This window comes from Pongo abelii, chromosome 19 (genome assembly GCF_028885655.2).
Source record: "Pongo abelii isolate AG06213 chromosome 19, NHGRI_mPonAbe1-v2.0_pri, whole genome shotgun sequence".
NCBI classification, from domain to species: Eukaryota; Metazoa; Chordata; class Mammalia; order Primates; family Hominidae; genus Pongo; species Pongo abelii.
Window position 1 is genome coordinate 79,232,136 of NC_072004.2, and position 27,771 is coordinate 79,259,906.

The following is a 27,771-nucleotide window of genomic DNA, read 5'->3' on the forward strand; positions in this document are numbered from 1 at the left end:
CGGGGACAGCGCGAGACCTCCCTCTCCCCCGCCCGGCTGAGGCGAGGTGGGGTTTCTGGGAAAATTACATAATCCCCGCCCCTGGGCCGGAACTGCCCTCGCCTATCCCAATCCTCCTACCTAGGGTTCCATCAAGTTGACGTCACACGGAACCGGTGCTCCGGAAGCTAAAGGTGGCCATGCTGTGTGGGACCACGTGGCCAGAGGCAAGAGTGTCGCTCTAGTAGTATATGCAACAGTTTAAACTATAGGCATGTTCATGTAAATATGGTTTCTGCCCAACCCGTTTTCTCTTGGGATTTTTGGCCAGTCCCCTGACGCCACTTTTTCTTCATTCGCAGACCCACTTTCTAGACGGGTCATGAACACTGTCCACCCAACTGCAGTTTCCCGTCAGAGTATCTGAGGAGCCTGTGAGGCGCTCTGGAGCTTTAAGGTCAGGCGCCTTCCGGGAGCCGTAGCCCCCGGCCCCGCCCTTCGGCCCGCGCATTCCTCACTGCGCATGTCGCGTTTTTGTTCCCCTCCCCCCTTCAGCAACGGGCCGTGAGGCTGTGGCGGTGGTGGCGGCGGCGGCGAAGGGGGCGGAGAGGAAGGAGCGCGGCGGCACCGGACCGGAACAGCGCGTACTTTGGGCTCCGGGATTCGCTCCGCGCCCGCGGTTGTAGCAGCTGCCGCTGCAGCCATAGCAGCAGGTTTGTGCGTGGGGGTTCTGGACGCAAGGCCGCCAGTCCTTGGGGGCACTGGAGGCAACTGCTGGGCCTAGCGAGGGCGGAGGAACCGCGGCCTCGCTTAACAAAGAGTCGTCAGAGCCTCGGGGCACCCGGCGGCCGGGGTGCCGGGAAGGGGTGGGAGTGCGGGCTGAGGCCTCGAGGGTTCTTTCCTAGCCGCATCGCCCTCCCACAGCTCCCGCTTCCCTCACAAGTCTTACCGAGGCCCAGTTGGCGGCTTTCCGGAGGCGGCGCCCTTTGCCTAGGAAAGGGATTTGCAGGGTGCCCGGCTCCGAGGCAGGAATAGCGCGGAGAAAATTCTGACCCAAGGAGGCAGCGCTTGGGAGATGCAGGCCTCCGAATTTGGGGTCCTGATAGGCAAAAGCTGCCAAATGAGAGGAGTGAAAAGACATAGGCGATGATCTTTGTGCAGCCTTGAGTAGGTCGATTATTAGCATCACTGTAGTCACACAAACTTTTTTGCGGCCTACTTGAGAGGCTATCTGATGTGAATAAATAATTTACATGGCGTTGCAAATATATGCATGAAAAACAGGAGAAGCTGTCTAGAGTTTTGGGGAATTACATTCTCATCACTGAGAATTTCCCTTTTGCCCCCACTCCTATAGGCAGTTATCCAATTTCCTGTGTCTTCCCTGTGTTTTCTTCTTGTCAATGATGTTTCTATGTCTGTCCTCCCTCGTATACACACCCAGGACTTCCTCAAGGGCAGGGACTGTGTCTTAAGTCACTTTGCAGAGCCAGGCTCAGTTCTGGCACATAGGAGGTGAGCAATGAGTGTTTCGTACAAAAATTAACGTTTAGATTTTGACAGCTGGGAAAGGAAAATGTATCTTCCCGTACCTGGAAGAAGCATTGTGTAGCCTAATGTGCAATTCGTTCATTCAAGGGGTATTTTTATTGGTGCCTATTCTTTAGCGCCGTTCTAGGTGATAGGGATGGGTGTTAGACCCCTGCCTTTGTGAAACTTATGTTTCTAGCAGCGGGAGGAGAGGCAAACAGATACATATATTATACTGAATGTTAAAAGATGATCAATATCTTAGGAAAAACAAAGCTGGAAAGGGGGTTGGGGAGGTGTTGTTGGAATTTGCAATAAAGTGGTCAGAGAAGTCCATACAGACAAGCTGATATTTAAGCGGACTAGAAGGAGGAGTAAGCCTATGTTTATCTGGGGAAAGGAACGTTCCAAGCTAGAGAATAACAAACATAAAAGCCTTGAGGAGGACAAAGCTGGCCCGTTAAGAGTGTGAAGACCAACGCGTTTGGAGCACTGTGAGCTGAGGGAGTATTAGGAGATAAGGTCAGGGAAGAATTGGGGGAAGGGAGTGAGTGGAACAACCAAAGCCTTTTAGGCTGTTACTTAGGAAGGATCTGAGGGTTTCGATCAGAGGAATGATAATATCTGATTTATATTGTAACAATTTAATATGAGAGAGGAGTGCAGTTATTTAAATTTGTTTTGTTACATTAATAGTCATATAATCAGCTCTTAGTTGCTTTAAGCTGACAGAAGGGATGCTTCTAAAATAACCATAACCTAGCATTTACTTATATTTGGTTTAGAAGAATGTGATTACGTTCTTGAGTTTTTATATAGATTCTTATTAAAGAACTGACCTGTATATAGTGTGTGGGATACTCTCAAAGTATATGTAGAGTAGATGCTAATCACTGTCACTAGAACTCTTCCTTCCACCTCCAAAAATACAAGTGATAAAGTAATGTGGTTTATATAATCAGTTGTTTTTAGTCCACTATATTTAAAGTCATTTAGATCATATCTTATTTTCCACCATTGCCAAAAACACAAACTAGCTAAATTGTCTTCCTTTATAAGTGTGTTCCACATTTATTCTCACTTCCTAGCCTTCGCTAGTTCAGTCTTTCTCCCTAGAATGTCTTCGTCTGCACGTCTCTACCCAGCTTTCATCTTTCTGTGCGTAGCCTGGCTTCTGACTCTCTTATGACACTTGCCCTTGCTTGTTAGCTCATGGTGATCTCTGACATCTTCAGTGTTCTTGTGGCACTTATGTGTGAAATACCTGAGTTGAAAGAAGTCTGATAGTCTCAATTTACCGATGAAGAAATTGGTTCTTCAGAAATAATATAATGATGAAAAACACGATGGTAGCTGACATATTGAACAAGTACATTTTTGTGTATGAACTTAATTTTTCACACCAACTCTTGGGATAGGTGACAGTCTCATCTTTTTTTTTTTTTTTTTTTGAGATGGTGTCTGGCTGTGTTGCCCAGGCTGGTCTCGAACTCCTGGGCTCAAGTAATCCGCCTGCCTCAGCCTCCCAGAGTACTGGGATTACAGGCGTGAGCCACCACACACAGCCTCTCACCATTTTTTATAGATGAGGAAACTGAACCCAGAGAAGCTAAGTAACTTCCCTGAGGTTCATATCAAGTTAGTAGCAAAGATAGTTTACACATAGCCTGTGCTACTTTACTATTCTGTTAAGATTTCCTAGGAAACCACCGTGTTTTATTTATTTTTTAGAGACAGTGTCTTGCTGTGTTGCCCAGGTTGGAGTGCAGTGGTCCAGTCAGCTCATTGTAACCTGGAACTCCTGGGTTCAAGCAATCCTCTTGCCTCAGCCTCCTGAGCAGCTAGGACTACAGGCGTGTGCCACCATGCCTGGCTAATTTTTTAAATTTTTTTTGTAAAGACAGGGTTTTGTTGTGTTGCTTAGGCTGGTCTCAAACTCCTGGCCTTAAGTGATCCTCCCACCTTGGCCTCCCAAAGGGCGAGGATTACAGGTGTGAGCCACCTTTCCCAGCCAGCCATAGGATTTAGTGCCTAGAACCATACCAAACCATACCAAATAGGACTTCATGCCATCTTGACTATTTCTCCTCAGCCTAGTTGTAGATCTCCTTTAGTCTTTTACATATTGAATAAATGAGTATCTAATATTGAAAACATGCTATAAGAGAAAAGTGAATAAGCCTGTTTCTTCAGCCATGAATCCTATAATATGGAGTTGGACTGGAAAGGGAGTTTGAGGAAGGAGATGCCATTTCTTTTTCTTTCTTTTTTTTTTTTTGAGATGGAGTCTCACTCTGTCGCCCAGGCTGGAGTGCAGTGGCGCGATCTCGGCTCACTGCAAGCTCCGCCTCCCGGGTTCAAGTGATTCTTCTGCCTCAGCCTCCGGAGTAGCTGGGACTACAGGTGCCAGCCGCCATGCCCGGCTAATTTTTTTGTATTTTTAGTAGAGATGGGGTTTCACCATGTTAGCCAGGATTGTCTCGATCTCCTGACTTCTTGATCCACCGGTCTCGGCCTCCCAAAGTGCTGAGATTACAGGCGTGAGCCACCGTGCCCAGCCAGGAGATGCCATTTCTTTGGGCATATCATATTCGTGTCTTTAGGAGTTGGTATTTGAGATATGCTTTGAAGGATAGGACTTTGGTAGGTACTCATAGTTTATAGGAAAGAGATTTGATGTGAAGGGGATCCAGTTAGAGGGAAGAGGATTCACCAGAGTGCTTGTTTTCCTGGAAAATTGAGTACGTGTGGAGAGACCCTGGGAAGTATGAATGGTAAAGTAGTTTGATGCCACAATGGAGGGTCTCATTCCAGCATGATTAACTGTGGAGAGCTATGGAATTGAGAAGAGTGACATAATCAGAAATGTGTGTTCTGGAAGAACCTGGAAAGGGTTTTCGATAAGCATCTGAATACTGACCTCCCTTCTGTGAAACTTTTTCTGGTTCCACGGTATTAACACACACTATGCTACTCTACCAAAGGAGGTAAAACTTGCTTTTCTCTTTTCACTGTGTGTCTCACTATTACTTCGTCATTTTATGCTTTACTACACGGAATCACTTCTCATAGACTATGGAAGATTTGCTGGTTTTATATGAAGCATCTGGATGTACATCACCATTACTTTTCCAATAAAACAGACATTCTTGGGACAGTAGTCAGGGGAGGATTACCTGTCAAATGTCATTCGTCTCAGAGAGGCCTTGCCTGACTTAAGTTTACGATAGCTTGCCTCTTACCCTCTTGCTTGCTTTTCATAGCACTTTTGCTACCTGGAATTACATGATTAGTTTTTCTTTCTCCTGGGCCAGACTGTGAATTCTGAGTATGGCCGCGTCTGATTCCATTACTGTATCCTTAGCACCTTAGAGCAGTTACTGGCACAAAATAGGCACTCAGTATATTTTGACTTAGTGATCACTCTAGTAGGGTCTCGCTCTGTCGTCCAGGCTGGAGTGCAGTGGCGCAATCTCGGCTCACTGCAGCCTCCGCGTCCTGGGTTCAAGAGATTCTCCTGCCTCAGCCTCCTAAGTAGCTGGAACTACAGGTGTGCGCCATCACGCCTGGCTAATATTTGTATTTTTAGTAGAGACGGGGTTTCACCATGTTGGCCAGGATGGTCTTGATCTCGTAACCTTGTGATCCGTCCGCATCGGCCTCTCAATAATCAGGAATTTTTTTTAGGAAATAATTGCAATAGTGGAGGTGGAGATGGAAAGGTGGGTATATATGAGGGATGTCTCTCATAGTACCGGGCACTTAACAAAATCATTAGTGGTTATTGGTCAGTATAAAACAATGGATGTTATTACTAAGAACCAACTTAGGGTTGTTCTTTTTTGAGCAAATACTCATTAAACTTTGTTTATGGCTCTATTCAGCTAATTCTTTTCAAATTAGGTATTTCAAAAGGGTTCTTTTTTAAATTTTTATTTTTTGGCACCCCAGCAGGAAATGAAGAAATCTTTTTTAAGAGAAAAAATACAAAAATGCAGTTGAATTTCCCCAAGTGTGTTTTTTTTGTTTGTTTTGTTTTTGTTTTTTTGAGACACAGTCTCACTCTGTCACCCAGGCTGGAGTGCAGTGGCACGATCTCAGCCCTCTGCAACCTCCAACTCCTGGGTTCAGGCCATCCTCCCACCTCAACCTCCCGAGTAGCTGGGGCTACAGGTGCACGCCACCACACCTGGGTAATTTTTGTATTTTTTGTAGAAATCAGGTTTTGCATTGTTGTGCAGGCTGACCTCAAACTCCTGAGCTCAAGCCATCCTCCTGCCTTGGCTTCCCAAAGTGCTGGGATTGCAGTTGTGAGCGACTGTGCCCACCTCATTTTGTTTTCTTCTTTTGCTACTATCACCACAATTTACCACAGAACACTTTTCATCTTGTAAAACTGAAATTCTGTACCCATTAAACAATAACACCCTATTCTCCCCTCCTCGCAGCCCCTGGCAACCACTCTTCTACTCTGTGTCTCTGAGTTTGACTATTCTAGGTATCTCTTTTTTTTTTCTTTTTGTTTTCTTCGTAGAGATGGGGTCTCGCTGTGTTGTCCAGGCTGGTCTCAAACTCCTGGCCTCAAGCCATCTTCCTGCTTCCCAAAGTACTGGGAATATAGGTGTAAGCCACTGCATCTGCCTCTTTTATTTTTTTAGTAACCAAATAGAAATTTGGGTGGCTATCTTTTGCTTCTTCTGTCAGCTATACTCCCACAAACCTCTGTGATTGTCAAGGTTCAGTAGCCATATACACTACATGGTTTAATAGTAGGAAAAACTGCCGGGCACAGTGGCTCACGCCTGTAATCCCAGCACTTTGGGAGGCCGAGGCAGGCAGATCACCGGCGGTCGGGAGTTTGAGACCAGCCTGACCAACATGGAGGAACCCCATCTCTACTAAAAATACAAAATTAGCCAGGTGTGGTGGCACATGCCTGTAATTCCAGCTACTTGGGAGGCTGAGGCAGGAGAACCACTTGAACCCGGGAGGCAGAGGTTGCGGTGAGCTGAGATTGCGCCATTGCACTCCAGCCTGGGCAACAAGTGCAAAACTCTGTCTCAAAAAAAAAAAAAGGATAGGAAAAACTGTTGTCAAGAGACTTAAGTAATGATCCATTGAGGATGATCTGGCTTAGATTTAATCAGGAAGGGTGGTTAGCTAGATAACAAGGTTTGTAGTAATTAAGGACAGTTTTCACAAATACTGGGATGAATTTTGGAGAGCCTGAATACATTATATTTATTCATACAGCAAAATTTTTTGAGTACTACGCAGACACCAGGGATATAGTGCTGGACAAATTGAGCGAAGTCTGTGCCCTCATGGAGCTAACATTCTACTCAGGGTATATAGAAAGCACAGTTGCTTGGCCTTCCTAGAGTCAGTAAATGAGGGGCAATGAGCTGTATGTTCTAGATGAGCTAGGGAAAGGATCGCTTTTCCATCTTGCTAAGTCTTGAGAGCCATTAAGCAACCCTTACCTGCCCAAGGTCTCACTGCCTGCCTGTTTGTGGCAGGAGTTGATTTGCTGCTTTTGTAATATGAACCTTTTGATTATTTAATAGGGCTAATTCATATTCATGTTTGTTCTTTTTCACTCCTTCCCTCTAGTTTTGGGGGAAGAGTGAGTTACTCCTGTTGTTAAAAGTTCTGATTGTGTCTGGTCGTCTCTGGAAATCCTGTGACTTTTTTCTGTCATTTTGCATCTTCAGTTTTTCAGACTTTACTGGTTTTTCCCCTTTAGCATATAAACATGCCTATGTTTCTTTAAAAAATGAAATTTCTGTAGTTAATGCTTCACTTTCTCCTTCCTATCATTGATAAACAGCCTACAAAGTACTCTTGACTCCTGTTGACCTAGTCTTCATCTTCTACCACTTACTTGCCAGGTACTCCTCAACCCTGTCCCTACTGCTCCATTGAAGCTGCTTTCACTGATGACTCCTGGTTGCCTATATAACAGAAACATATTAGTTCTTTTTGTTTTGTTTTTTTGAGACAGAGTCTCGCACTCTCGCCCAGGCTGGAGTGTAGTAGCCGGATCTCGGCTCACTGCAAGCTCCACCTCCCAGGTTCATGCCTTTCTCCTGCCTCAGCCTCCTGAGTAGCTGGGACTACAGGTGCCTGCCACCACGTCCGGCTAATTTTTTGTATTTTTAGTAGAGACGGGGTTTCACCGTGTTAGCCAGGATGGTCTTGATCTCCTGACCTTGTGATCCGCCTGCCTTGGCCTCCCAAAGTGCTGGGATTACAGGCGTGAGCCACCGCGCCCGGCGCATTTTAGTTCTTAACTTACCTAACTTCTCTTTAGTTTTCTGCCTATAGAGCTTCTTTCTCCTCACCCGTGTTGCTTTTTGTCTCCCCTTCCTTCCTTCCCCCTCTTCTTTCTTTCCCTTCCCCCATCCCTGTTCCATCTGAAGTTTCCATGTAAGCTTCTCTTTTTCTGCCCATTCCTAAATAGTGATATATGTTAAGAATTGTCTTACTGGGCCAGATGTGGTGGCTCATGCCTGTAATCCTAGCACTTTGGGAGGCCGAGGCAGGTGGATCACGAGGCCAGGAGATCGAGACCATCCTGGCTAACACGGTGAAACCCCGTCTCTACTAAAAATACAAAAAATTAGCCGGGCATGGTAACAGGCGCCTGTAGTCCCAGCTACTGGGGAGGCTGAGGCAGGAGAATGGTGTGAACCCAGGAGGCGGAGGTTGCAGTGAGCCGAGATAGTGCCACTGCACTCCAGCCTGGGCGACAGAGTGAGACTCCGTCTCAAAAAATAAAAAAAAAGAATTGTCTTACCAGCTGGACGCAGTGTATCACGAGGTCAGGAGTTTGAGACCAGCCTGGCCAACATGGTGAAACCTGTCTCTACTAAAAATACAAAAATTAGCTGGGCACGGTGGTGCGTGCCTGTAATCCCAGCTACTCGCGAGGCTGAGGCAGGAGAATTGCTTGAACTCGGGAGGTGGAGGTTGCAGTGAGCCAAGATCATGCCATTGCCCTCCAGCTCTGGGCGACAGAGCAAGACTCCATCTTGGGGGGAAAAGAAAGAATTGTCTTACGTCTTTTCTCACTCTGCATCGTTTCTCTGCTAGCTTATTTACATCAGTAACCTTAAATGCAAATGGCTTACAGCAAATCTATAGCTCACTCCAGACCCCTCTCTGCAGTTACTGCCCCTACTTGGCATCTCTACTCAGCTCTCTCATAGATACTGAACTCACCTTCTGCCTGGTTTTGCAAGCCTGGCTCTTTTAGGTTTCCATCTCCATTAGTGGCTCCACAATTCACCTAGTCTTTAAAGCCAGAAACTTCTGAAGTTATTCTAGACTCTTCTTCCTTAGCTTCCACACCAATTACTGGTCACACAATCCTAATTGATCTTTCCTCAGATATCTAAATAAATAACTCAGATCCATCTCCCGTTTCTCCTTTCCCACAGGTGCTTTCTTAGTTCAGAATTTTGTCACTTTATACCTGCGTTGCTGCAACAGCCTCCTAACTACTTTCCTTGCCTCTACCATGAGTATCTCTCATTCTGTCTTTCAAAAACAGTGATCTGAAAATTTCCCTTCTGTGTAAAATTAACGATTCTTTGTAGCTGGCAGAATACAGTTTTGTATGGTACGTCATTAGCATAGCCTTCTAAGCTGTTCATCTTGGCCCTGCCTGTCTTTCTGAACATGTGTCCTGCAAATTTCCCAAATGTCCTACTGAACTCTAGCTGCACTGAACTATTTCATATTCTCTGTGGTAGCACTTAACAGATCCTTCCGTCTAAAATGCCCTTCTGTAATGCCTCTTTGATCTAATGTCTCTTGAGATTTCAAAATTTAACATGTCATCTCTCAGAACACTTCTATGCCTTTGCTCCCACTCATGAACCACCAGTGAATGCACTCTGTATAGTACGTCTGTTAGAACGCATCATGTTGTTTTCAGCTGCCTCAGACTGCACTGTCTACTCCTTGAGAACAGGGACTGTATCTTTCATGTATGAGTGCCTAGCACTTCATATACCGTCTGACCTTCTCAGCAAGCTTTCAGTAAACCATTGAAAGTTTTCCTGCTAGGAGGTTGTGTGATTCTTAAAATCCACCTGAACGTAAAGGTCTTTCCACTATCCTTTCTTTGTCTGCCTTCTCATCCTTATGGCTTATTAGCTCCTTGTTATACATTGTATACACTAGGAAAAATGAGATTAAAATTGAGCCCATCATTTTTGTTGCTTGGGAACAGCTCTTGTAAAGATAGGCTTATAGATTAGTTTAAAAACGTCAGATGCTGAAATTTTATTGCTTGTAAAGATTCTTACTAAATTTCATCGCACTGGAATTATGTTGATTCCTTGATTGAAGGAATCCCCTTATGGGATTCCTAAAGACAGCAGGAGATGAAGTTCGGGTAAATTAGTACTTACTAAATACATACCTTAGTCATTCTCACTGTTAGAGAAGAGGTCCAAAATGAGTAAAGACAGTTTCTATCTGGAGTTAAGGGTCTAAGTAGAGATTGATGTGGTGTAATTCAAGTTTAATACTAAGCAGGCTGGGTGCTGTGGCTCACACCTGTAATCCCAGCACTTTGGGAGGCCAAGGTGGTTGGATCGATTGAGGTGGGGAGTTCAAGACCAGCCTGGCTAACATAACGAAACCGCATCTCTACTAAAAATACAAAAAATTAGCTGAGCCTGGTGGCACACACCTGTAATCCCAGCTACTCGGGAGGCTGAGACAGGAGAGTCATTTGAACCAGGGAGGCAGAGGTTGCAGTGAGCCAAGATTGTACCATTGCACTCCAGCCTGGGCGGCAGAGTGAAACTCTGTCTCCCAAAAAAACAAACAGACAAAAACCTTAAAACTAAGCAAACAACTAAGTGCTGTGTATAATAGTAGTTGAACAAAATCTATAAAGTATATATAGACAAGGGGCATAGAATAGTGCATGTTTCTGATCTCTTTGACAATGTTACTATAATAAACAGTTTTTGGAATTTTTTTCCACCCTGGCTTCAAAGCTAGTGGAAATTAAAGTAAACATTTTAATTTTTCTTACTAATGGTAAACAAAATAAATCAAATAACTGCTGTTAACATTTTGATAAACAGCCTGTCAGCTGTCTCTGTATATGTAACTCATGGTTTTTACATAAATTAAATCATACTACCCACCTTGTTTTATGCCCTTAGTTATTTTGCACAATGTGTAATGGATACTTTTTCATAAATGTAAGTAGTAGTTAAAATTTTTAGTCCAGGCAAGGTGGTGTGAGTCATGTCTGTTAATTCCAGCACTTTGGGAGACTGAGGAGGACTGCTTGAGGCCAGGATTTCGAGACCAGCCTAGGCAACATAGTGAGACCACAAAAAATTAAAATAAAAACCCAGGCATGGTGGCTCATGTTTGTAGTTCCAGCTACTCAGGAGGCTGAGGTGGGAGGATCACTTGAGCCCAGGAGTTCATGGCTGCAGTGAGCTGCAATCAGACCACTGTAATGCAGCCTGGGTGACAGCAACAACTTGTCTCAAAAAAAAATTTTTTTTTAAACTCAGAATGCATTTTCCTTTGAGCAATTGCATTTTAAAACTTGTTCCTAAGGAAATAATTGAAGGTATGCACAAAGATGTAGCTATAATGATGTGTTTTGTAACATTGTGTTACCAGTATTATACTGTAAAGTAGTGAAGAAATAGATATCTATTGACATTAAACAATATCATAGTATATCATTAGGTGAAGAAATCACTAATTAAAATAATATGTACAGTATGGTTTCAATTTTTAATTTGTGTGTATATACACATATGCATACAAGTAGTAAAAAACAGAACAAAACTACATATCTGGGAGAGGAAATTTCAGGTAGTTTTAAATTTTGTTCTTTTTTGCTTTCTGCTTTTCTATAAAACTTAGGTAAGTTGTATCATTAAAAAGGGTTTTTGGGGGCCAGGTGCAGGGGCTCATCATGCCTGTAATCCCAGCACTTTGGGAGGCTGAGGTGGGTGGATCACTTGAGGCCAGGAGTTCGAGACCAGCCCATCTCTACTAAAAATACCAAATATTAGCTGGATGTGGTGGTGCACACTTGTAATCCCAGCTACTCAGGAGGCTGAGGCATGAGAATCACTTGTACCCAGGCGACAGAGGTTGCAGCAAGCTGAGATCGGGCCACTGCACTCCAGCCTGGGCGACAGATCGAGGCTCTGTCTCAAAAAACAAAAAAACAAAAAAATGTTTTTTGGGCCAGGTGCAGTGGCTCATGCCTGTAATCCCAGCACTTAGGGAGGCAGATGTGAGAGAGGGGTCTCTTGAGGCTAGGAGTTTGAGACCAGCCTGGGCAACATCACAAGACCCTGTTCCTTTAAAAAAAAAAAAAAAAAAAAGGTTTTTGGAGCCAAGACTAATGTAAGGTATTGTTTGTAAATTGATTTTATCAATGCACAAGAAATTTCTTTGTAATTCTTAATCACAAGCTAACTGAATACTTCAGGCAACATGTCAGTGAATCATAGTTCCTTCCTGGATAGTGTTTCTATTGGGCAGTTGTTCAATAAATACATGGTTTATAGTACCTTTCCTTCAGACATGAATACATAGACACTGTCTACAAATAACTGATCTTTTAAGTTTTAATTCTTTGATTCTTCCAGATGTCATTACCAGAGGATAACCTCTAGTTTTCGGAGAGTCTTGGCTGATAGCACCTCAGTCTTTCATATAAGGATGAAGATATTTAGTCTTTTCATATCTCCAATGGCCTAGCACATATCGGATTCCCCAAAATATTTCTTTTTATGAGTATTTTTGTCAGCTTAATAAGATGTTAATTAGCAGGCAAATCCTTTTGGAGGGGATGATATTAAATACTGCATTCCGGTTTATATTGAGATCCCAATAAAATTAAAACAATTTCTTCAGCGTTTTAGAAAATAGAATCATTTGTTGAGGCTAGCATGGTGTGTATCTGAAATACAATGTCAACTTTTGTGGTTTTTGTTTTTTTTAAGAGACAGGATTTCACTATGTTGCCCAGGCTGAAATACAGTGGCTATTCACAGGCAGGATCATAGAACACTGTAACCTTGAACTCCTGGTCTCAAGCAGTTTCCCTGCCTCAGCCTCCTGAATAGCTGGGCTGGAAATGAATCTCTTAATGAGATGGATTTTCTTTTTTCTTTTCTTTTCTTTTTTAATATAAAAAGAGACAATCTCTTTCTGTCACCCAGGCTTGAGTGCAGTGGCATGGTCATAGCTCAGTGTAATCTGGAACTCCTGGGTTCAAGTAGTCCTCCTGCCTAAGCCTCCCAAGTAGTTGGCATTACTGGCCTGGGCCACTCTCCTGACTAACAGTGTTATAGTTTTAATTGAGAAGCTAAAATTTAAAATAAAATTTTAGGTGGAGGTTGGAAGACACATACAACTCAGTGGGGCTATATACTTCTTTTTTGTTTTTGAGACGGAGTCTCGCTGTGTCACCCAGGCTGGCGTGCAGTGGCGCGACCCCAGCTCACTGCAACCTCCGCCTCTCGGATTCAAGTGATTCTTCTGCCTCAGCCTCCCAAGTAGCTGGGACCACAGGCGTGTGCCACCACGCCCGGCCAATTTTTGTATTTTTGGTAGAGAAGGGTTTTCACCATATTGGCCAGGCCGGTCTTGAACTCCTGACTTCATGGTCCACCTGCCTTGGCCTCCCAAAGTGCTGCGATTACAGGTGTGACCCACTGCGCCCGGCCCTTGGGGCTATACACTTTTTTGTTTAATTTATATTTGTGTATCTCATTCCTAACAGGTCAGTCATTGGCACCATGAACTGGAACAAAGGTGGTCCTGGCACTAAGCGAGGATTTGGCTTTGGAGGTTTTGCCATCAGTGCTGGGAAAAAGGAGGAACCCAAACTCCCACAGCAGTCCCACAGTGCCTTTGGGGCAACCAGCTCTTCTTCTGGATTTGGAAAGTCAGCTCCACCACAGCTTCCTTCTTTCTACAAAATTGGATCTAAGCGGGCCAACTTTGATGAAGAAAATGCGTAAGTGGTAAATTCCTGGTAGTGTAGCAAAGTTTGGACTTTGATATGTTCATTCTATCAGCAGAAATTGAGGCAAAGAAACTTTGTTTCTCAAATAATAATGACTTCTTAAATTATGTGTCTCGCTGAATTCCATTGTTCCTAATAAGTTAAATTATCAGGTTTACTCATTTGTAAGGAATGTAATACCTGTGGTGTTACTTATACCTTTACTCATTCAGTGTTACGTCCTACTGGGCTGTTGCTCAATGTGGGATTAGAAGCCACTGAAACAGGCTGGGCGTGGTGGCTCACACCTGTAATCCCAGCACTCTGGGAGGCTGAGACAGGTGGATCATCTGACGTCAGGAGTTTGAGAACAGCCTGGACAATATGGTGAAACCCTATCTACTAAAAATACAAAACATTAGCCAGGTGTGGTGGTGCACGCCTGTAATCCCAACTACTCAGGAGGAGGCTGAGGCAGGAGAATTGCTTGAACCCAGGAGGCACAGGTTGCAGTGAGCCAAGATGGTGCCATTGCACTCCAACCTGGGTGACAGAGCAAGACTCCCATCTCAAAAAAAAACCAAAAAGCCATTGAAACATAAATATGGCTGAAGAGTTTTATATAATTCATGTGGTTTTTGGTGGTTTTTTTTTTTTGGAGGCAGAGTTTTGCTCTTGTCACCCAGGCTGGAGTATAATGGCGCAATCTCGGCTCACTGCAACTTCCACCTCTTGAGTTCAAGTGATTCTCCAGCCTCACCCTCCTGTGTAGGTGGGATTACAGGCATGCACCACCATGCCGGGCTAATTTTTTTATTATTAGTAGAGATGGGGTTTCACCATGTTGGCCAGGCTGGTCTCAAACTCCTGACCTCAGGTGAACCACCCGCCTCGGCCTCCCAAAGTGCTGGGATTACATGCATGAGCTACTGCGCCTGGCCTGGTGGTCTTTACTGCAGTCTTTTACTGACACCATATAAATTGTTTAGTAAACACAGGCAGTTGTCAGAACTGATGGAAATACAAGTTTGCTTCAACATCTAAGTCTTTTTTTTTTTTTTTTTTTTTTTTTTTTTTTTTTGAGATGGAGTCTCTCTTGCCCAGGCTGGAATGCAGTAGCATGATCTTGGCTCACTGCAACCTCCGCCTCCCAGGTTCAAGCGATTCTCCTACCTTAGCCTCCCAAGTAACTGGGACTACAGGCGCGTGCCACCGTGCCCAGCTAATTTTTTGTATTTTTAATACAGACGGGCTTTCACTGTGTTAGCCACAATGGTCTCGATCTCCCGACCTCGTGATCCGCCCACCTCAGCCTCCCAAACTGCTGGGATTACAGGTGTAAGCCACCAGGCCCGGGCTACATCTAAGTCTTTAAAACTATTGTATTGGAACATCTGATAGTGGTAGAAAAATCTACTCACGTTTTTCCCATAGTTCTCATAATTGGTAAATGCTTTTTACCAATTACCATTTTTAACTTGCTGATATAATAATGTGGTTAGAAAACGCTGGGATTTAAGGGGTTGAGTTCTAATTTCTGTACAAAATATCTCTCTTTGCTGAATCTGAAGAAATCTCTTGTTGCTGTTATTTCCAAGCTGATTATGACACTGCTTCACTGCTTGAGGTTTTTTTTTGTTTTGTTTTGTTTTGTTTTTGTTGTTGTTGTTTTGAGATAGGGTCTCACTCTGTCACCCAGGCTGGAGTGGAGTGGTGCGATCAAGGCTCACTGCAGTCTCGACCTCCCAGGCTAAAGCAGTTAAGCAGTTCTCCCACCTCAGCCTTCTGAGTAGCTAGGACCATCGGCACATGCCACCACACCCTGCTAATTTTTTATTCTTTTTTTTTTCTTTTTTGAGATGGAGTCTCGCTGTGTCACCCAGGCTACAGTGCAGTGGCGCGATCTCAGCTCACTGCAACCTCCACCTCCCGGGTTCAAGTGATTCTCCTGCCTCAGCCTCCCATGTAGCTAGGATTACAGGTGCCTGCCACCACACCCAGCTGATTTTTGTATTTTTAGTAGAAACGGGGTTTCACCAGGTTGGCCAGGCTGGCCTCGAACTCCTGACCTCAGGTGATCCACCCGCCTCAGCCTCCCAAAGTGCTGGAATTAAAGGCCTGAGCCACCATACCTGGCCAATTTTTTATTCTTTTGTAGGGACAGGGTCTTGCTTTGTTGCCAGACTGATCTGAAACTCCTGGGCTCAAGTGATCCTCCCGCCTTGGCCTCCCAAAGTGCTGGGATTATAGGTGTGAGCCCCTGCACCCAGCAGATTTTAATTGGGAAAAAGAGCTTCTAAAATATGAGTTTAATTTTTTTTTTTTTTTTTTGAGACGGAGTTTCGCTCTTGTTGCCCAGGCTGGAGTGCAATGGCATGATCTAGGCTCACAGCAACCTCTGCCTCTTGGGTTCAAGCAATTCTCCTGTCTCAGCCTCCTTAGTAGCTGGGATTACAGACATGTGCCACCACGCCTGGCTAATTTTGTATTTTTAGTAGAGACGGGTATTCTCCATGTTGGCCAGGCTGGTTTCAAACTCCTAACCTCAGGTGATCTGCCTGCCTCGGCCTCCCAAAGTGCTGGGATTACAAGCGTGAGCCACTGCACCTGGCCAAAATATTTTGAAAGTACATAGTAATATTTTAGAAAGCTGACATGTTATTTAGGAGTCAAATATACAAGTAGTGTTTAAGTTTTAGCAAAGTCAGAGATCATTATTCTAAACAGCAGTTAACCAGTTCAGGCTACTTCTTCATTAGTTAAATAGAACACACTATATACAGGAGGCAGAGATGGAAAGACTGCTTGAGCCCAGGAGTCTGAGGCTGCAGATAGCTATGTTTGCATCACTGCACATCAGCCTGTATGTCAGAGTGAGACTGTCTCTAAAAAAACAAACAAAAAGCTAAAAACCTACTATATGAATGAATACGCATGAGTAAATATGTGTATATGTGTATGCTATATATTAATGCATATATATTAATCATATAGTATATAGTGTGAATATGCTATTGCTACATTAGTGTACATAACAGTTACTACATAAAGGAGTTTGCATAAGCATATAGACTATATATTTTAGGCCAGGCACAATGGCTCACGTCTGTAATCCCAGCACTTTGGGAGGCCGAGGTGGGTGTATCACTTGAGGTCAGAAGCTTGAGACCAGCCTGGGCAATGTGGTGAAACCCCGTCTCTACTAAAAATACAAAAATTGGTTTGGGCGTGGTGGCTCACACTTGTAATCCCAGCACTTTGGAAGGCCGAGGCGGGCAGATCGCCTGAGGTCAGGAGTTAGAGACCAGCCTGGACAACGTGGTGAAACCCCATCTCTACTAAAAATACAAAAATTAGCTGGGTGTGGTAGCGGCACATATAATCCCAGCTACCTGGGAGGCTGAGGCAGGAGAATCACTGGAACCTGGAAGGCAGAGGCTGCAGTGAGTTGAGATCGTGCCACTGCACTCCATCCTGGGCGACAGAGCAAGACTCCATCTCAAAAACAAAAAGACCACAAAAATTAACTGGGTGCAGTGGCGTGCACCTGTAATGCCAGCTACTTGGGAGGCTGAGGCAGGAGAATTGCTTGAACCTGGGTGGTGGAGGTTGCAGTGAGCGCAGAGATTACGCCGCTGCACTGCAGCCTGGGCGACAGGGCGAGGCTGTCTCAAAAACAAAAAAGCATATATACTATATAGTTTAGCCTATATTATTGTTACATATAGTTAGTGTTACATTAGTGTGTATATATATGTATGCGTGTGTGTATATAGCATAACAGTTAAAGCTTTTAAAATAATTCCTAGGAAGACTTGAAATGCTTTAACTTTTTAAACTGCAGTTATTTATTTAAATTAATATTTGGTTATATTACTATTTGAGTTTGAGATTAAAGTCTAAACAGTGGTTTGGTTTATAAAGAGCTGTATTGACATCCTTTTCTGAAATGTTTGTTAAAGAGAAAGTGATACCTTATCCAGCCTTTGAAGATGTCCTTTCTGAATACTTAAGTAGTATCGTAAATTACTTTGGATTGAGCATTTATTTTCTTTTTTTTGCCTCTTGTTTTTTGAGAGAGTCTTGCTCTGTCGCCCAGGCTGGAGTGCAGTGGCACAATCTCAGCTCACTGCAACCTCCACGTCCTGGGTTCAAGCAATTCTCTTGCCTCAGCCTCCCGAGTAGCTGGGATTACGGGCATGTGCAACCATGCCTGGCTAATTTTGTATTTTTAGTAGACACAGAGTTTCACCATGTTGGCTGGGTTGGTCTCCAACTCCTGACATCAAGTGATCCACCTGTCTCAGCCTCCCAAAGTGCTGGGATTAGAGGTGTGAGCCACCACGCCTGGCCTGAGCATTTATTTTCAATTCTGGAAGTTTTCTGTTGGTCCCCAGAAAATAGCCCGGAATTTCTGAGGTTTTTGGTCTTAAAAGAATATCTCAAGTTTTTATTAAGGGTTATAAAGAATAAACTGAATTTCTAATGTTTCATTAAGTTTCCTTTTGGCTGTGCACAGTGGCTCTCGCCTGTAATCTCAGTACTTTGGAGGCTGAGGAGGGCAGATCACGTAAGGTAAGGAGTTCGAGACCAGCCTGGCCAACATGGTGAAACCCCTGTCTCTACTAAAAATACAAAAATTAGCCAGGCATGGTGGCAGGTGCCTGTGATCCCAGCTACTAGGGAGGGCGAGGCAGGAGAATAGCTTGAACCCAGAAGACGGGGGTTTCAGGGAGCCCAGATTGTGCCATTGCACTCCAGCCTGGGTGATGAGGAAAACTCCGTCTCAAAAAAAAAAATTTTCTTTTTTCCCATAGCACAGCTCTTTAATATTTGTCATATTTATCTAACAATGATCACTAAGTTTGTACTGAAAACTCTTCCCTTTTAACAGAACTGGGAGTATGATTTGACCATACACTATTGAAATGGAGAATCTCTTGTGATTACTTTTTTGTAATATTGAAATTTTGCATGTATTAAGTAGTACTTAATAATTAGATCATTAGCCAAAGCCTTGGAGGTCTCTAATTTGATCTGCATTAAATCTCCTAATAATAAGATACACCATAATAAAAATTTTGTTAAATGAAAGATTTACTGACCCCAAAGTAAACATTCACTTTACCAGTTTGCTTTCTAATTCTCAGCTATTTTGAAGATGAGGAAGAAGATTCTAGCAACGTTGATTTACCTTACATTCCTGCTGAAAACTCACCAACTCGCCAGCAATTCCATTCCAAGCCAATAGATTCTGACAGCGATGATGATCCCTTGGAGGCATTCATGGCTGAAGTGGAGGCAAGTATCAACATGTTTCATTAAAATATTTAGCAGTTAGAAATAGATCGAGTTAACTTAGTAATTCAAATCTTATTCAAAATTTGTTTTCTAGTCTTTTTTTTTTTTTTTTTTTTTTGAGAATTTTGCTCCAGTAGTCTATAGTTGCATATATCTACTTCCACTTGCCTTGTAGTACTTTTGCGATGATTGGTGGCTAGAAATTTGAACTGTAACCCGTGAACATGGTAGCTCTAGACGTATATGTGTGTATGTGTTTTATTTTAATAATCAGCATATTCTTAAATGGAATTAACATTCAATCCAGCATTTGTTAAGTACATATTTATGTAAGGTAATTAAACTTAAGGAACTTGCCAAAATTATAAATTCTGGATTCTGTAGTTTTAAATGTTAATTCTTCATCAGCATTCATGACCTCCCTGTAGAAATTTAACCTCATGACCACCTCCTTGAAACTCTTCTCACTAGGCTTTTGTGATTTTGTGTTATTTTCCTTTTTCATCTTTCTGTTTTCTGTTTGTTTTTGTTTTCTTACTATTTTTATTGTGGAAAAATTTAAACACATACAAAGATAGAATAATAAAATGAACCTTCATGTACCTTCAGCCAACTTTATTAGTTAACAACTTTTGGCCACTCTTGTTTTATCTAATCTCTCCCACCTCTGATTCTTTCTTTTCCTTTCTCTTTTTTTCTTTCTTTCTTTCTTTTATTTTTTTGAGACAAAGTCTTGCTCTGATGTAGGCTGGCTAGAGTGTAGTAGTATGATCATGGCTCACGGCAGCCTCAAACTCCTGGGCTCAAATGATCCTCCTACCTCAGCCTCCTGAATAGCTGAGATTACAGGTGTGCACCACCATACCCAGCTAATTTTTAAAGTTTTTATAGAGGTGAGGTCTTGCTTTGTTAACCAGGCTGGTTTTGAACTTCTAGCCTCAAGTGATCCTCTAGCCTCAGCCTCCCAAAGCGCTTGGACCACAGGCATAAGCCACTGTGCCCAATTAATTCTGTTTTGGATGATTTTAAAATCTCAGACATATAATTTTATCCATCAGTATTTCTCTGAGAACACTCTTACAAATTACAACCACCATGTTATTGTCGCACCCAAAAAACAAACCATTAAATATCCATCTGTTATTTGTGATCTTTCTTGCCATCTTCCTCCAATTTTTCACATACAGAGGTCCTTTTACAGCTCTCTATATTGATTATTATATAGCAGATTATTAAGAATGTTCATTATTTAATTTAATCCTCAAAATAATTGTGGGAAATAGGCAGAAAAATTTATATATATATAAAATTTTTTAACTGATAACAAAACTGAGCCCCAAGATAATTCAAATCACTTGCCCCAAATCATATTGGTGCTTAATGTGGCAGACCTGGAACTCAAATCTAATTTCTCTTGCTTAGTAGTCCTGAAGGTCTAGCTGTTTCCCATACATCATGCTGCCTTTCCTCTTCTCATTTGCCAAAATCTGTCAATCTTTATAATAGCCCTTGCATCTGTTCTTTCCTTTCTGTTGCCATTGTAGCCATCCCACTTTACACTCTCGTAAATTCTCTCCCTGCTTTAGGGTCTCTGCTGTCTTATTAGGTAGTATATAGCTACAGCTTAATTAGACCAAAATATGTCTTTTCATGGTATTCTCCTTACTTAAACACTGTCACTTTAGATGGCTGGACATGGTGGCTCATACCTATAATCCCAGCATTTCGGGAGGCTGAGACAGGAGGATCCCTCGAGTCCAGGAGTTCAAGACCAGCCTAGGCAGCATAGCGAGTCCCTGTCTCTACAAAAAATAAAATTTAGCCAGGCGTGGTGGCATGCTGCTGTAGTTCCAGCTACTTGGGAGGCTGAGGTTGTAGTGAGCCATGATCATGCCACTACTCAGCCTGGATGACAAAGTGAGACCCTTTCTCAAGAACAAAATGAAACCAAAAACTATCACTTTAGACTATGTGCCATAGCTCACACCTATAACCCCCAGTATTTTGCAGGGCCAAGGTGGGAGAATCGCTTGAGGTTGGGCAGCATAGTGAGACCCTCTCTGTTAAAAAAAAAAAAAAAAAAATTGGCCAGGCACAGTGGCTCACGGCTCACATTTGTAATCCCAGCACTTTGGGAGGCTGAGGTGGGCTGATCAAGAGTTTGAGACCAACCTGGCCAACGTGGTGAAACCCCATCTCTACTAAAAATACAAAAAAAATTAGCCAGGCATGGTGGTGCATGCCTGTAGTAATCCCTGCTAGTCGGGAGGCTGAGGCAGGAGAATTGCTTGAACCTGGGAGGCAGAGGTTGTAGTGAGCCGAGATGGCGCCATTGCACTCCAGCCTCGGTAACAGAGTGAGACTCCATCTCAAAAAAAAAAAAAAAAAAGAAAAGAAAAATTGTCCCTCAATTGGTTATGAAATAAAATCCTTTCAGATTCCTTAGTTACTTGTCTTCAGCCAGAATACACCTCTCCTCCAAGGAAGTAGGGAAAGAAATAATCCAAGATTAATGTGTTTTTGTTTGGCCTAGACATTGCTTTTTTAAAATGTGAGCCAACATTTTTAGTATCAGGGGATTTTGTCTAATAGTTCAGACTGTTGAAAAAAGGAAGATCTGGCAGTATACTAAGGCTGTGTTTTTGTGTGGCAGAAAGAGGCTATATTGCTGAGCAAATGGCTGCCTACATTAGACAAGGCATGCTTTTCCTTGCTCACCATAGTTACATCAATCCCTGTTTTCTTCTTAACTTTGAGGCCACCATTTATAGCACCATTTGTCATTTCTCTTGCACTGTCATTTTTCTTTTCTTTTGAGACAGGATCTCTTGCCCAAGCCAGAGTGCAGTGGCACCATCACAGTCACTGTAACCTCAAATTCCTAGGCTCAAGTGATCCTCCCGCCTCGGCCTCCCAAGTAGCTGGAACTACAGGTGCACGCCACCACACTCAGCTAATTTTTAAAAAATATTTTTTCCCAGGCTAGTCTCAAACTCCTAGCCTCAGGCAGTCTTTCCACCTTGGCCTCTCAGAGTGCTGGAATTGCAGGTGTGGGTCTGTGCCCAGCCTCTGTATTGTAATTTTTCTTAGGGCAGAGAATTATTTTTCTGAACTTAGTTCTCTATCAGATATCAGAAAACAAAAGACTCAGGGTGATATAAGAAAAATTACTGCCCGGCCGCCCCGTCTGGGAGGTGAGGAGCGCCTCTGCCCGGCTGCCACCCGGTCTGGGAGGAACTGAGGAGCGCCTCTGCCCGGGCGGCCCCGTCTGGGAAGCGAGGAGCGCCTCTGCCCGGGCGGCCCCGTCGGGGAAGTGAGGAGCGCCTCTGCCCGGCCGCCCCGTCTGGGAGGAGAGGAGCGCCTCTGCCCGGGCGGCCCCGTCTGGGAAGCGAGGGGCGCCTCTGCCCAGCCGCCCTGTCTGGGAGGTGAGGAGCGCCTCTGCCCGGCTGCCCTGTCTGGGAGGTGTACCCAACAGCTCCGAAGAGACAGCGACCATCGGGAGCGGGCCATGAGGACGATGGCGGTTTTGTTGAAGAGAAGGGGAGGAAGTGTGGGGAAAGGAAGGAGAGATCAGATTGTTGCTGTGTCTGTGTAGAAAGGGGTGGGCATAGGAGACTCCATTTTGTTCTGACTAGGAGAAATTCTTCTGCCTTGGGATGCTGTTGATCTATGGCCTTTCCCCCAGCCCCCTGCTCTCTGAAACATGTGCTGTGTCAACTCAGGGTTAAATGGATTAAGGGTGGTGCAAGATGTGCTTTGTTAAACAGATGCTTGAAGGCAGCATGCTCTTTAAGAGTCATCACCACTCCCTAATCTCAAGTACTCAGGGGCACAAACACTGCAGAAGGCCGCAGGGTCCTCTGCCTAGGAAAACCAGAGACCTTTGTTCATGTGTTTATCTCCTGACCTTCTCTCCACTATTATCCTATGACCCTGCCATATCCCCCTCTCCGAGAAACACCCAAGAATGATCAATAAATACTTCAGAAATTAAAAAAAAAAAAAAAAAAAAGAAAAATTAGAGTACATTTCTGTAGAAGAATATGCCTACTTATTTATTTCCAGTTTGGTCTTTGAATTTCCCATCTTTGATTTATAACAACTGAAGTTACTTACTGAAGAATATACACCTAATAGGTGGCAGAGCCAGAATTCACCTCCAAACCCCATATTCCTTATGCAGTATCATTCTGTATCTGAGTTCTTACAGTGCTGTGTATTTCTGCCACTTACAAACTATACAGGATACTTACCAAACACCCAGACTATTCAGGGCATATGTGTGTCTTGCAGCATAGTAGGTATTTAGTTAATATGTTAAGTGATTTACCCTAGGAGTAAAGGCAATAAATGAATTGTCATCTTTGAGATGTCTTGTATGCGTTGTTTCTTCATCTTGAGATACGAACATTTCCTAATGGGCTATGTTTCCTAGAGAATCTGGTCTCGTTATTTCTTGAGGGATCCCTAGTGATGAATTAAAAGAAAAATTAGCTCTGATTTTCCAGGTTTAAATGTAGATTTATGATAGTACAAACTGGCATAGCCCTTTCTGAGTGAGAGTATCCGAGAATGGGCTAAATTCTTTTGCTTGGCTTTTTTTTTTGGGGGGGGAATGGAGCTTCACCCTTGTTGCCCAGGCTGGAATGCAATGGCGCAGTCTCAGCTCATCACAACCTCTGCCTCTCGGGTCCCAGGTTCAAGCGATTCTCCTGCCTCAGCTTCCCAAGTAGCTGAGATGACAGGCATGTGCCACCATGCTCGGCTAATTTTGTATTTTTAGGAGAGACAGGGTTTCTCCATATTGGTCAGGCTGCCCTCAAACTCCCGACCTCAGGTGATCTGCCCACCTTGGCCTCCCAAGGTGCTGGGATTACGGGCATGAGCCACTGCACCCGGCCCAGATGTCAAATTTTATAGAAAGTATAAACTTTTCTAGTGCTTGAACTAGATGAAGATTTATTTTTAGCCAGTGTTCTGAAAAAGGATTTATGTAGGCTTAAACAATATGTTCTACCACTGTTGGTGACCTGTTTCTTATGTTACATTGCTTATGTCATCTTCAGTTTATAGTCTTAAATATATCTTATAGCTGGTTCAGTCCTCTGAAAAGTAGGTTGTTTGTATGCATTGCTTCTCTTTAAAACAATTTCTCTTCATCAGGAACATTTGGTTTGATAGAATACCCGATCATGCCACAGTATATATAGTGGCATTTTTAAAAATCTGAGATTGCCAGAAAAACTCACGGTGCTTTATAGTGAGAAAAAGTTGTGCAGAATGTGTATAAAGCCTTGGGAAAAATCATTTAACTCTTCTGACCTTGATTTTCAAATGTATAATACAAACGATTAATTTTGATCAGTGATCATCAATTTGTGGTATATAAAAATTGCCTCGGCCAGGCACGGTGGATCACCTGAGGTCACAAGCTCGAGACCAGCCTGACCAACATGGAGAAACCCCATCTCTACTAAAAATACAAAATTAGCTGGGTGTGGTGGCTCATACCTGTAATCCCAGCTTACACAGGAGGCCGAGGCAGGAGAATCGCTTGAACCTGGGAGGAGGAGGTTGTGGTGAGCCAGGATGGTGCCATTGCACTCCAGCCTGGGCAACGAGAGCGAAACTCCATCTCAAAAAAAAAAAAAAAAGAATTGCCTGTGAAAAATGTAAAAACTACACACATTTAACTCACTCCAGCCCCAAGGATTCTGATTTAGTAGATGTAGAACAGAATTTTCAGCCTTGAGACTACTGTCATTTGGCGCTGGATAATTATTTGTTGTGGGGCTTTCCTGTGTATTGTAGAACGTTCAGTAGCCATCCTTCGCCTCTAGAAACCAGTACTATCAGCTGTACCACCCCCAAAATTAAAAATGTCTCCAGACATTGCCAGATGTTGCCTAGGGGCAAAATTGTCCCAGATTGAGAGCCACCTTTCCAGAGTCAGATGTATGTGGTCTTAAGCTACACTTTGAGGAAGGCCCATCTGCCTGAATTGAAAGCACTTTCCATCTGTAATTTTATCATTAACTTAAAGCAACTAAAGGTTATGTATTTGTGAAGCAAGCATTTTTGTTCATTTTTCCATGTGTGGCACATTATTACAGATAAAATTGTGCAGTCCATATACAGCCAATTTATAGAGCATTTAGTTATTTCTCTTTGAAAAATAATTGTCAAAATGCAATTTGATGACATCAAAATGCACTTGTCAAACACATAGCTAAAGCTATTATGGCACTTGTTCCAATCTAAAAATTGTTTCTTTCAGTGTTTTTAGTTGATGTCATTCTATACAGCCTTTCGTTTCATTAGGATCAGGCAGCTAGAGACATGAAGAGGCTTGAAGAAAAGGACAAGGAAAGAAAAAACGTAAAGTAAGTTGTTTTCTTCTCCCTCACAAAGGTTACGTGAAAACTGCTAACGTGTTGCAAAGCCTATTCCCCCAAAGTTTATAGAGAAAAAATATTGAAGTACACTTGTGTACTTTACTTGAAGTTATTCCTGTATCTTGAATACTTTTTTAAGAATAGAGATGGCAACAGTCTTTGCATTTGCAATAATTAAAAAGCATTCAGTTTGGTAGAATAGTATTTGGTCTTTGACTATAAATAGTTGTTTAGTAAAACACAAGGAATGAATTATAGTAGAGTTTAGGGGAGCATAATTATTAAAGTTTAGGCTCATTGTTCTGAGTTTGTCTCATAATTAATATAAAATAGGTTTATGCCTATATGGTTGATTATGAGAAGTAATAGCAACTATATCATGAAAACTATGTATAGTTGAACCTTTGAACAACACAGGTTTGAACTGCATGAGTCCACTCATGGGGATTTTTTTCAACCAACACAGATGGAAAAATAATATTCACAGTATAAAAACCTGTGTATAAGGAGGGCTGTAATAATACCTAATAATATTTACGGAGTGACGTTGTGCTGTAGCAGCCATAGTCAGAACTTGAAGTACTTTATTTTCTGAGAAAGAGAAGTCTCTTTGCCTTGATGAATAAACTCCTAAGGCTTTTTCTGCCAGTCATGGTTGGACTTTTTTCTCCCTGTGCTTGGCAGTCAGTGCTTCAGTCCCTTACCAGGGTTTCTGTTCCATATGGAGATTTAGCTGTGGTTTTGGTATTCACTGTATGTCATATCCCCTTCCACCTGCCCTACACTGGTGGTGTTGCTTGCTGGTTGCCTTAGGAATAGCAAGTGCTCTAGGTTAGGCAGAAAATGTGATTAAAAACAGATGGTTGTGGGAACTAAGCAACCATATTTTCTCTATGGCTCCTGAGACGTACATCAAGTGGTGATGGTCCCCTTCTCCATGTGAACTGTTTTTAAGCGTTTTATTCCCAAACTCATAAAGGAGTTAATGTAGTTTTCACTCTGTCCCCATCCCTAAGGTAACTGCTTTTGGCTGAAAACCATTTACCCTAGAGCTAGAAACTTTGGGGACAATAAGAAGGTTGTGACCTTCTTTCTAGTATATGCCAAATACAAGATTTTTTTTTCTTTTTAGTATGAAATACTTTTCACAACGGCATTGTTTGTTGTATGGATTCACAAAACTAGGACCATTTGGTATCTGTCTTCAGAAAGTTTTTACGTCTGATATCCTTGTTGGTAACTGCTGTTTCTAGGGGTATCATATCATCCCATTTAAAAGAAATGCAAACTGCAGATGATAGAGTGCAGCTACACATATATATAATGGGGTGGATAGTTTACAGTGTGCTCATTGCTGCTTTGTTATTATAAGTGTTGAGAGTTCCTATGCTGTATGGAATTCAACACTAATCTGTAAGTATGGAGCTGGGTATGTGGAACATTTGCAGGGAAGTTTGTTTCTCCGCTTGTTTTTCCAGGGGTATTCGAGATGACATTGAAGAGGAAGATGACCAAGTGAGTTCCTATGCAGTATTTCTATCTTTTATTTTTATCCACAAAGTCTATACTGGGGACAAGCTAGAGCTTGCCTTCACTCGAAATGGCCATTCCTGACATTCAGCAGGGAATGTCATTTGATTTGCTCCTTTTGTACCTGTGTGACCAATTGGTAATACATAGATTCACATGGCTTTCCCCCATATTGAAGATGGAATTTTTGATCAACTGTGACATCCAAAGCAAATACGAGCTTTATTCAGCTTGCTTCTTTTTAAATCCAAAATTAATGTTTATTCTGATAAATCAAGTGGTAGAGTAGTATGGGATCTATTGATGGCCTCTGGTAACATCTAACTTCTGTCTCTTAGTAAGTGTCCTGTTTGTGGTTCTTGTATTTCAAGCTGGAACATTAATTACTGTCCATTAGTCTCTTTTCCCCCATTGTTCAGTTGTGGAGTGATGAGAATCAGAGTGAGTGGTAGCCCTTTCCAGGTTTGTGACCTTTCTAATTAGCGTTAACTTCCAAACTTGGATTGTTAAAGCCACAGCATGTGTTCTACGGCTCTGGGCAGGGTTGATAGACACCCCACTCCAGGAAGGCTGTGGAACAGACAGATTTGTAAGTCTTCTATTAAACAAGTTGCAACATTTAATAGTACTAACTGTTTAATTCATTTCTTCTGATTGTTCTTCTGAATATTGCTATTATTAAAGGAATCATTGCTAGTAAGGGTCTTGCCTTACTTGGTAGGTATTTTAACTGTGCAGTCATCTGGTACACTATATGTGCTAATTACAGGAGCAGAAACATTCTCAATTGTACTTGGGTGTGATTATGTTCTTGTGCTTTCCTGCAGGAAGCTTATTTTCGATACATGGCAGAAAACCCAACTGCTGGTGTGGTTCAGGAGGAAGAGGAAGACAATCTAGAATATGATAGTGACGGAAATCCAATTGCACCTACCAAAAAAATCATTGATCCTCTTCCCCCCATTGATCATTCAGAGGTATGGTGTTTCTTGCTGAATTTTACTCTTGTTTCAAGCTGATGCT

The 27,771-nt window shown here is 42.8% G+C and overlaps 1 protein-coding gene across 2 annotated transcripts in view; it reads left to right on the forward strand.

The window, feature by feature from the left end:
• Window positions 1-184: 184 nt before the first annotated feature.
• The window catches only part of DDX42 (DEAD-box helicase 42), a 46,219-nt gene continuing 18,632 nt past the window's right edge, over window positions 185-27,771 (forward strand). Inside the window, exons 1-7 of one of the 2 annotated variants that reach the window (XM_054535211.2) lie at window positions 185-436; window positions 535-692; window positions 13,298-13,534; window positions 18,673-18,823; window positions 25,145-25,206; window positions 26,697-26,733; window positions 27,576-27,725. In XM_054535211.2, coding sequence (XP_054391186.1) covers window positions 13,314-13,534; window positions 18,673-18,823; window positions 25,145-25,206; window positions 26,697-26,733; window positions 27,576-27,725 — 621 coding nt within the window. In that variant the 5' untranslated portion in view covers window positions 185-436; window positions 535-692; window positions 13,298-13,313. 2 annotated transcript variants of the gene reach the window in all.